Genomic DNA, 11,235 nt, shown 5'->3' with positions numbered 1-11,235 from the left:
ATATACACGATGGAATACTACATGGCAATGAGAAAGAATGACATATGGCCATTTGTAGGAAAGTGGATGGACCTTGAGGGTGTCATGCTAAGCGAAATAAGCCAGGCAGAGAAGGACAGAAACCATATGTTTGCACTCATAGGTCTAACAGGAAAACAGGAGAAACCTAATGGAGGACCAGGGGAAGCAGAAGAGAGTTGGGGAGAGAGAGGGATGCAAAACTTGAGAGACTATTGAATGCTGAAAATGAACTGAGAGTTGAAGGGGAAGGGAGAGGGGGGAAAAGAGGTGGTGGTGATGGTGGAGGGCACTTATGGGGAAGAGCACTGGGTGTTGTATGGAAACCAATTTGACAATAAAATATTATGGGAAAAAAAAGAAGTGTATTGGCTTTGTGGCTGGTTAGTATCAAGCCCACCAGAAACTCAACAGAGATTTTAAAATTTATTCATATATGTTTAATGAGAATCAGATATCTCTGCCCTAGCATCTACCAAATAAAAGGTCCTTTGCTTCTTTTTATTCCAGTGAGACAATTTGGGAGATCTCATGTGAAACCACACATATGACCAACATAGGGCATCTAGATGACTACCCACAAGGATTATGTGGACCCAAGAATCAGTTCTTGGAGGACTCTGAAGAGCCCCAGGTGACCTTTCCTATTTCTGGGTGTGTAAACTCTGCTCCATAATTCTGGGGGTGGAGAGGCGATGGCAAGCTGTGGTAACTTTCCTCCTTCCTGCCCCAAATATTTCACAGGTATCCAAGACTGTGAGTCCACCGCCCAGACTGACTTTATAGGAACATAAAATCAAGTGTAGGGCAAACCCCTGCATTCACCTCTATTCCTTCTGGTTGACTGTTCCCATTGCTTTAGCAACAACCCACCTGTATCAACTCAAAGCTAATTAAAAACATAAGAAGAAAACTGAATATAAAAAGGTGGTGAACTTAATTGATCAGGTGCCTGATAATGAAATGCAATTTATATTGCTGCTGAGAGGTCCATAAATTTGATGCCCATAACTACTATAGTTCCAGTAACAACTCTACCCGTTGCTTTCCTGTAAAAATACAGCACCCTTGGTAAGTTAACCTACTGCATGCCAAGAGCAGCAGAGACAGATATGCGGTGGTCCAAACTCAGACAGTGGCTGTGAGAATGGATTGAACAGATGGTATCAGAGATGCTTCAGAGGGAGAATGGGAATTGCTGGTGACTGGGTGGAGGTTGGGAGAGGAAGCTAATGGCAGTTGGCTGTTCCTGATCTTCTCAGGATCACCCCTATTCTTAGGTCCTAAATAACCCTTGGGGGAATATCAACCTTTGGAAACTGGATAGAGTTTGGGCCTGTCTTCCCCACTCTTGATTTATGGGCTGCTGATTTGGAAAGAACAATGGTGCTTTCTTGCCAGCGGGACAAGCGCACACAGGCAGCCAGGGCAAATATTGCACAATAGGTGCAGAGTGTACAACGTTGGCGTGGGCGCTGTACTAGCTGACTGTGGCAAAGCCGGAAAACCTCGGCTGGGTAGCTGAAGGAGGTGGGGCAGGTAGGCGATGGTAAGAAGAAACGCTACTACAAGTGAAATGTCCCAACCAAACCGGGGCAACCTCCACAGGGGAGACGTGAGAAGATGCCAGGCTGCCATGATATCGGTATGTACTCTCTCCAAAAAGGCTCAGAACTAAGTTCAGAGCTGCACATGACTGTGGTCTCCCAACCTAACAAGAAGTGCTGCTTCTGGCCATTTCTGGAAAGCTGAGGAAGAGCATTGGAGCCCTCGGGTATAGGTATGCTATGTTCTCTACCACACCAAGTCTGCACAGTCAGCTCAGCTCTTCCATGTTCCTCTCCTATGCAACGGTGTGGGCTTAAGCTAGGTCCCATCATGCTCCTGGCCTCCCCTACATCCTAAACATCTCTTGACTGCTCAGCAAGGTCCTACTTCTAGTTCACTTCATTCCTCACATAAGTTGCCAGCAAAATAAAAAGCCCTCTTTGTTGCAAGCCAGGGCCTTGGAAACTTCTGTGTGAGTCCTGGAGCTCAGCTGGTAGAGAGAGGTCCTCCAACCCACATAAGGAAGGGGGAGGCATGGAGAGGACTGGGTACCTATCAAAGGAGGGCCGCTCCCCGGCATCAAAAGCATCTCTGAGCTGCTTCACCAGGTTGTCCTGCCCAGGCAGTCGGAAGATGCCCTCTTCATTCAGGCCGTGGTGGAGGATGAACTCTGCACACTTCTCCACCAGGATGGGCACCAGGTGGGGGCCAAACTTCTGCTCATAGGCCACAGTCTCATCCAAACGCTGGCCAAACACAGCTAGGAAGAGAAAAACAGGACATTCCCATCACTCTGACTTCCACTGGAGGAACTGGAGGAACCGATAGGTCAAAGCGCTTTCTTTGCCAATTGCTAGATTTGCCAGTGTCGTGTATAATCTCAAAAGTTTTAGTGCAATGATACTAAATGAAATATAGTAGTCAATCTACCCATATTTCTTGGAGTTATAAATTTGGGAGAGTCTCTGGAAGTCTTTTTTTCTTGATCCACAGTTTTACATATTTAAAATAACAATCACTTTTACTGAGTACCTGTTGTGTGCTAGAAATTGTGCCGCGCACTTTGCATACCTGCTCTCATTTCATCTTAACAGCAACCCCACAAGGGAGTAGAATTGTTATACTCACCTTACTATTAAAGACACTGAGCCTTAGAGACACTGGTGAATTTGCCAAGGTCAGGTGCCAGGGCCCGGGAGTCAGAATTCAAGCCCAGGCAGTAACTCAAGAGAATATACTCTTAACCACAGCAGCGAGCAGGCAGTTTTGAATTCTTCTTGTGTCATACAGCATTAAAAAATAAGTCTATCGCACAGATGTCTCATACTCGATTAAACCATTGCAGCATTTTTAATAATTTAGATGGTTTATCATGTTTTACTATTTTCAAAACTGCTACGGTGAATATGCTTATCCACCTAGCAGAGTTCCTGGAATGTATTCAGCACGATGTATAATTTCTAATTAATTGCTTAATTAATTAATTAACATTTGGATGGGTGATCATACGCTTTTCAGTCTTTTGAACTATCCCCTTAGGGCAGATTCTCACAAGTAGAATTACTAGGTCAAGTGTTTTGAACATTTTTATGACTCAGTGGTATGCAAATTGTTGTCCAAAAATATTTTTCCAAATTACGCTGCCTCCAGCAGAGCATGTGTGGACCAGCTTAACCCCAGCCCTGTCAGTACTGGCTCTATAATTTCCCCACCCCAGCAGAAGAACAAGGTTAATTTTCAAATCAGGACAATCATTGGCTACCCATTTTCCCCACCAAGCCCCCATTCCCTTTGGTTCCTGGATGCTCAGAAGACAGGTCATGGCTTCAGCTGTGTTCTGCCTGATTTTCCCTCTGTCATAATTAGGACCCAGCTACACTGACCACTTCAATTCCCAGGACACTGCTTCCCAAAGTCCTTTGGTTTCCTTCGTGGTTTGCTCTCTTGTTGATGCCCTGTACCCAGTCTCTCACTAACGTGGATTTCACCTGTACAGAGCCATTCTGAGCTCTTGAATCTACTGTGTCCTCGGCACTCCCCACCACTGCCCTAAGCCAGGTTGGACTACTCTCTCACCTATGACAGCTGTGGGTTCTCTTCTGACATGTGCAAAGCCCTCCTGCTGCCTACCTTTCTAAACCACCTCCAATTTCCCTAAGCAGGCTCCCAGCCCCCAACCTTGTTTTTGTCATCCACTTCTTCCCTAGTTGTCACTGTAGCATTTTCCAAACTCCTCCTCAAAGTCCTAGGGGCTTCCTGTGCAGGCCCTCAGGTCCTGGGAGGTGAGAGCAGTGGATCTGGGGGGAGCTGAGCATGGGAGTGGTCCCTGTATTCCCTACTCCCAACCACATCTGCTGGGCTGTTGTCTGTTTTACTTATTGCATTTCAGTGACGCTGTTTGATTAAATATGTCTGTGGTGACAGTTTGAAAGTTGGGGGATGGCCTTCATTAGTTTGGCATTTGGTCTGGCCCCTACCTACCTTTCCAGCCTGACTTCCTGTCATGCCCCCAAAGGCACCTCACCCTGATGTTCCCAAAACCATTGGATGGTCTTCTCATTGGTCAGTCTGTGCATCTCTCCTTCCTTGTCCACTGGAATTCCATTTGTCTTCCTTGGCCTGACTCAAATACCATCATGTCTGCCAAGCTCTCCTTGACCCCAGTCTGAGAGACTCTGTCCCTATTTTGTGCACCTGTATTCCTTTTCAAATATCCCAATGCCTTTAGACACCATACTGTGATGATTTACGTGTACCCATACCCAATGCTCCCCAATGTTGGAAATACGGGGGTGCTCTCTGTTCATCCCCAGTGTTTGGCACAGGGGCTGGCACAAGGTGGGTAGCATATTTTGCTAAATTACTTAAAAGTCTTTTTCATCTCTAAGCAAATGCTTTCTATGATTAATGATAAGTTTGGCATTTCTTTAAAGTAAGTTCTAGTGGAGACCTCCTCAGTGGAAGAATTCAGCTTCACATTAACATTTTCTTGAGTGCCAGCAGCAAGCTGTGGCATGGGTAATACAGGCAAAAGAACATAGGATATGGTTCTTGTTTTCAATGAACTTATACTCAAGTTACGAAAATGAAATGACCACATTAAAAATAATGAGAAACAATTAGACCATGGCAGTAACAATATAGAATTTGGTTCCCATATGTCTATGAAAGGAGCTGGATAGATATATGGAAGGAAATGTTTGAAATAATCTGACTTAAAACATAGGCCAGATGGCATCTGTAAAATTCCCTTGAGGAGCACCTCAAGGAGGGAGGCAGATGTGTTTCAGAGCGCTTGAAACTTAGGCTCAAGGGGTGCTCTGAATGCTGACTGGGAAAGATACCCCAATACAATGTGGGGATTTGCATGGAGATGTCAGAGCTGTCAGATGGGAGCTCCACTCCTGAGGTCCTGAGGCAAATGCTTTGTTTTGCAGGTGATCTGGAATCCTCTCAGCAGCAAGTCCTGTAACTTTTTCCCCCATCCCACCCTCTCAGCCTTGTCCTGTGCTCATCCTTTATCCTTCCCCACAGTCAGCTATTGCAATGCCGTTCTCACCAGTAAACCCACTTCCCAACCTCCCTATCTCCTCTATCATCTCTGCTCTTCAGACTCCTAGTACCCGCTCCATGCCTTCACCAGGTCACCAAGAGCCCCAAGGGAACACAGCATTCTATATCATGGAGGCTTATATTCCCAACCTCTATAAGACCTTGGTTCTGAATCTCTCCCACTCCTCTTGCTCTCACCACCACTCCTTTTCCCTCTGTGTCTCAGCAGATGACCATGTCTCCTCTGTTACTTCTTTCCCCAGGTGGAGGACATCATGAGTGAACTCTCTTATCTCCAGTCCCTGCCCTTCCTGTCCCTCATCCTCTGTCTATCTGTCTTCTCTCAGAGAAAGAAAAGGATCCTGTGCTTTCCTCTAAGATGCTGCTTTTTTGACATGTGGGTTCCATCCCTTTGCATCTCTTCCAGGACTTCACTCCCTCTCTTTTGTATCTTAAAAATTTCTCTTTTCAATTGAAAGAGCCCAAGTGAGTCTAAGTCTGCCAATTTATTAAACAATAACCTCCTACCCAGCTCTCAAATAACCACTACTTGCCTTCCTTCTCTTCATCAGTATACTCATAAAGAATATATCTACTTCCATCCTCACAGGCTCTACTTCTTCACTTATCAAACTCTCAACCTTCCAACCCATCAAGTCTGGTTTCATCAGTCTGCATCTTTCTCTTCTTTCTTTTTTTTAAATGTTTGTTTATTTTTGAGAGAGAGAGAGAGAGAGAGAGAGAGAGCACAGATGGGGGAGGGGCAGAGAGAGAGGGAGACACAGAATCTAAAGCAGGCTCCAAGCTCTGAATTGTCAGCACAGAGCCTGATACAGGCCTGAACCCACGAACTGTGAGATCATGACCTGAAACAAAGTTGGACGCTGGCTGAGCCACCCAAGTGCCCCAAGTCTGCATCTGTCCACCCAATCCACTCAATAAAATTTCCAGCACCCTTCTAATGGCCACACATGGCCTAGGCTCATTCCACACCCCACTAGTCTTCCCTGAAGACTCATGAAAGAGAGAAAGGAGATTCTCATTTCTCCTCATGACTTTCTTCCAACAAAGTGACAAAACCATCATTTTCATTCTATTCCCATTTGCCTGCTGGCTTGTCTGCATTCTCCTTTCCTGTGCTTCTTCCTCTACCTGCTCCTTTGTGTGTCACTTCTTGATACTCCAACTCATCTGCTCCCTCCCTCTAGACATTCTTTTTGAGAAAGGTCATATGATTCCATACATGTGGATATCACCTACAAATTGGTAACTCATAAATTCACATGTCTGGGCCAGACCTACCTATCTTCTATCTCTCTGTCTATCTATCCTTCACCCAACATCTAATGGCAGTTCTCCCAGGGCTTCTCCAATCTCACTCTTGTCCCATCACCAACACTCCCAAATCACTGCTTCTCCTGGAGCCTTCTTCCCAGGAAATAGCATTCAGTCAATCACTCAAGCATCAGGCACTTACTTTCTTAGGCATGGAGAATACAAAGCTATTAACACAAGGTACCTGTACTTGACAAACTTCATTAGCAAAAATGCGAGCATCAGGATTATCTGCAATATCCTCTTTTTCCCTCCAAACAGATCAGCACTTTAAAAAATTTTTTTTTACTCATTTTTGTGAAAGAGAGAGAGCATGAGAAGGGGAGGGGCAAAAAGAGAGGGGGACAGAGAATCTGAAGCGGACTCTGCACTGACGGCAGCAAGCCCTAGGCAGGGCTCAAACTCACAAACTGTGAGAGCAGGATCTGAGCCAAAGTCAGAGGTTCAAGGACTGAGACACCCAGGCGCCCTAGATCAGCACTTTCTAAATTAAACCATCTCTCTTCTCTGTCCTCGCTGCGACTGTCAAAATTATTGTGATGGTTTCTTTTGCAAGTCTGCTTCCTGCAAATTCCTTCCACCAGAATGCACAGTCTTGCAGCAAATACAGACTAAGTACCTGCCTCTTTGGTAGCTGCAGATTATGACAGATGGAATAAAAAAGGTCTTTGCTTTTGAAAACTCTGGAGCTAATACCTTTCCTTCTCCCCACCTGGAAACCTAATCTTCCTAGAGCAGAAGTTCCAACTATCTTCTCAGAGGGACTGGTCCCTCCCTCTTCTGTGCTCACAGAGCTCCCAGTATACCTCTCTGCCACCCACTTCTCATGTAGCTTAATTGTAAACATGTCTCTCTTCCACTGGACTTTGGGCTCCTCAAAGTGAGACAGCTTGTCTGGTTCACCATCTATTTTTATGACCTGGCACAGAGCCTGGCATATGATGGGTCAGTCCTCAAAGAGCTGTCATCGGCTGTCTGCCATTCCTCTCGTCCTCCGCCCCTTCTCTCCTGAAAGTACTCTGATCAGCACTTCTCCAAACTCGCTCTGGTCAAGGAGATCAATGGCCTTTATGTTTTTAAAATTTAAGACTCAAATTCTCAGTCTTCCTCCGAACTGCTCTATCAGCACCATGTGACAGAGCAAATCACCCCTTCTCGAGACAGTTTTCACATGGCTTTTGGCACTCCCACTTGGTTCTCAATGGGCCACACTTCCTCAGCCTCCGCAGATGATTCTTCCATTTCCCCCTGACCTCTGAACATTGGAGTGTCCCGAAACTTCCTTCCCCCATCCTCACATGCTCCTTAGCACGCCCGCTGCTTTCATATCACCCATACAATGAAGACACCAAACTGCACACCTCCAGCATGGAAGTCAGTCAGAGCTATTTCCTCCAACAAGAAATGGACACTACAGGCTGGAGAGACAGTAGAACCAACAGGAGAGAAAGACCATCCTGGTTTTCTTTAGTTTGTCTCAATCAGGCTTTGTCACTCTCCATCTCAAATCACATATGAGGAGTTTGGAGTACCTCCCTGAACCCCAAAGGCCCAATCCTGAATTGCACGTACCTCTGACTTCTCAGTCCTGATCACCCCCTCTGATCCTGGGTGAACATGAAACGGCTTAGACCCCAGGGGAACTAAGGAAGGAGGAAGATAGCAGACAGTAGGGTGGGAGGCCTTCAGAGACCACTCTCTAGCCCGGGCTCCTCCATCATGGGCGCCATGCCTCCCAGGCTACACCCACTCCTTCAGAGAACTGGTGCCCCTGCTCTTCCTGCCTTCGGCCTGCCAGTCATTCACTCAGAACTGCTCCTCACATTGGACCAGTCACTGTTAATAGAGGCATTGCCATCTTCATGGGTACAAATCTTAATTGATTAATTATAATATATAACATAATATTATAATATTAACACATTTGATTAATTAAGCTAACTTTATGCACCCTAAAGGTTTTCATGTGTGCTCTTGTTTAGTCCTCAGAAGAGCCCTACAACATAGATATTATTGTTCCACTTTACAGACAGATAAATTAAAACAGATTAGGAATTTGTCCACTGTCATATTTGCCCCATGATTCTAAATTCAACACTTTAATTTCTCTTGTTTAAAGCCAGCAGAATACAACTGTCTAGGTAAAATTTCAGACATCACTAAGTCTCAAGGGGAAAAAGAAAGGCATAGGGAGCTGCCTAATCTCTGCTCATGGGCCATCCTCCACCCTTTACCTCTAAGCCTCCTCCTCAGATTTGCTAGGCAGCCCCAGGACACTGAGCTACTGTAGGGAAGTGAAAGTGGAAAGATTTGCTGTCACCTCCTTTCTAACCTCATCCTCCCTTCCTTATCACACAGATGCTACTAGTTTCAGGACAAGGGCCCCTCCCCCCCTTCTGGTTCAGCCCAGGTGCCCTGGAGGGCCAGCCCCACTCCTGCCCCCCCTTTCCCACTGGCCCAGCACTGGTACCTGCCTCCCAGGAGCTCAGGTCCAGGACCATCCCCATCTCTGCAGGAGAGGGAAGGGGAGCTGGGCAAAGTGTCCTTTAGTGGAAAAATTGAATCGCAAAATAGGGACAAAATACCTTTCTTCCGGTGCTTGAGTGTTTTCTTCCTGAAATTCCAGCAAAAGTGCAGTGCCAGGGAAGAAAAGCCACAGCCTGGGTCCCACCGCGGCGTCCTAAGAGTATGAGGCATGGGGGGGGCCAAGGAATCACAGTCTCTGCAGGGCCAGCCTCACGCCTTCCCTCCTCTCCAACCTGGAAACACCATCTTCTCTCGCTTCCAGATCAGCACATGCTTGTAAATACTGCTCAGGTTCTGACTCCAGGAAATCATGGGATCTGTCGGCACCTGCCCCTGGCCCTCCCTTCCTCCTTCCCACACCTCTTCCCCTCCCCACTCACCTTTATACACATGAGTCCTGGCTTTTAAAGAGTGAACATAAAGCTGTCAGGGCTCGCAATAAAAATAAGTGCCTCCTTTTACTTAACAGCTAATTGTCAACTGCCATTCAAGGGATACTATGGAGGTGAGTTAAAAAAAAAAAAATCTTCCACACAAGCCCTTACCAGCATTGCTTCATATATCAAAGTGTCTGGCAGGAACACAGGATTTCACTTAGTGTTGATGAAGCCAGCCCACCCTTCTCTGGAAATGCTTTCAGAGTTGCATGTGGCTCAGTCAGGCTTCAGAAAGAATGATCTTGGAAGTGGGTTGTTGGGTAAACTGGGATGATTTCCCCCCTCCCGCTGAGAAGATTTTAGCAAATAGTGCAGCAACCCTGCCAGGCATGCCCAGGAGACTTGAAATGGACTCTTAGCATCATGAAGGGACAGGCAGGGGCAAGGAAGGATTGCCAGGAGGAGTAATGCCAGGATGCCGCCAGCCAAATGTTCATCCCTCCATTCACTCACAGGCCGGGAATCAAGGACTTGATTAACACCACATTCTCTTTCCAGTTCACATTCACTCCCATATCATGGCAATGTTACCTCTGAAACACTGTGCAAACCTGCTTACTTCTCTTCATCATCACCACTACCACCCTCATCTAAGCCACCTTAGGATGAAGACCAACACTTTAGCAAGCTATGTTTACTGTTTTCACTTTCCTCTTACTCTAGAGCCTGTTCTCCTTTCTGTCACAGGACCTCGGTATATGCTATTCCTCTGATTAAGGAATATATTGTTCCTCTTCCCCCTCCTCTGCCTATTTAGCCTCCACTGACCCTTCAGATTTAAGCTTACTCATCACTAGTTCAGGGAAGCTTCCCCTGAACTTCTTGACAAGGACATTTTACCCCCACTGTGCATTATGTGTTCTTCCTTCATGGTACTTTTCACCGTTGTAACGTTATGGTTTGGAGATTGATTCATTTCTGTGTCTTCTCTTAGACTGTGTGCTCCTCGAAAGAGGTGACTTAGTCTTTTTCTCATTGTTGTACCCCCAGGGCTAGCACAGCACTTGGCACATGACACATGCTCAAGAAATATTTGTTGGTAAATGGATAAATAAATTACTGGCTTGTGTCTTGTGTTAGGATCCGGGGAGAGGGGGATTACCAAAAATAAGTAAATATCATCCTTTGTAATGTCCAGTTTAGCTCTAGCTAAAAGAAAAACAATGAATCACAGAGAAGGCACACCCCCACAGGCTAAACCCTGCTGTAGATTGTGAAATCATGCTCTGAAAGATGCAGACAACTTAAGAAATGAGAAGAAGGAAAGGAACCCACGGCATGTAAAAGCACAATGTTTATATCCTCTATGCCTAGTGTTGGCAAACACAGAGACACTTAAAACATGGGACTTGCCCCAGGTCTTACAACCGGGTTGGTCAGAGCAGAGCTATGCATGATTCAGTGCAGTGCTTACATACCCTGCAGTAGCCTGAGAAAGAGACGGAGAGGCCAGCCTCCAGAGCAAGAGAGCAGAGCAGGTTCCCACTAGACAGCAATTTGCAATGTGGCTTGCCTGCTCTCTGGGAGTGGGGCAGAGACCTGGTTTCAATGTGGGGAACCTGAGAAGACACAGCTCTCCTCCTCAGGGAGGGGGTGGTTTATAGAAAAGGGGCAGCTGTGAGCCAAGGGACAAGTCACTAGAAGTCCAGATGTGATCACCTCTCTTCTCTTTCTTCTACTTAAATCAGGAAAACTTGGAATGGCATCCAGAGCTTCTGGAAAAAAAAATTAATCTAACTTTTCCAGCCAGGACCTTTGGAAAGAATAGTGGGGCAAAAAAGAGATAAATTGGCTGGCTACAAAGAAAAAGGCCAGAACA

At 46.1% G+C, this 11,235-nt stretch overlaps 1 protein-coding gene across 4 annotated transcripts in view; it reads right to left on the bottom strand.

Annotated features, from left to right (window-relative positions):
- ARHGAP25 (Rho GTPase activating protein 25) overlaps positions 1–11,235 on the bottom strand; it is an 86,654-nt gene that overhangs the window by 16,602 nt on the left and 58,817 nt on the right. For all 4 annotated transcript variants that reach the window (XM_029937505.1, XM_029937507.1, XM_029937509.1 and 1 more), the window contains one exon: positions 2,119–2,326. In XM_029937505.1, the coding sequence (XP_029793365.1) occupies positions 2,119–2,326 (208 nt within the window). The remainder of the gene's footprint in view (positions 1–2,118; positions 2,327–11,235) is intronic.

Source organism: Suricata suricatta, chromosome 4, assembly GCF_006229205.1.
Source record: "Suricata suricatta isolate VVHF042 chromosome 4, meerkat_22Aug2017_6uvM2_HiC, whole genome shotgun sequence".
In the NCBI taxonomy this organism is placed as follows: Eukaryota; Metazoa; Chordata; class Mammalia; order Carnivora; family Herpestidae; genus Suricata; species Suricata suricatta.
This window is presented reverse-complemented; position numbering and strand designations above follow the sequence as displayed.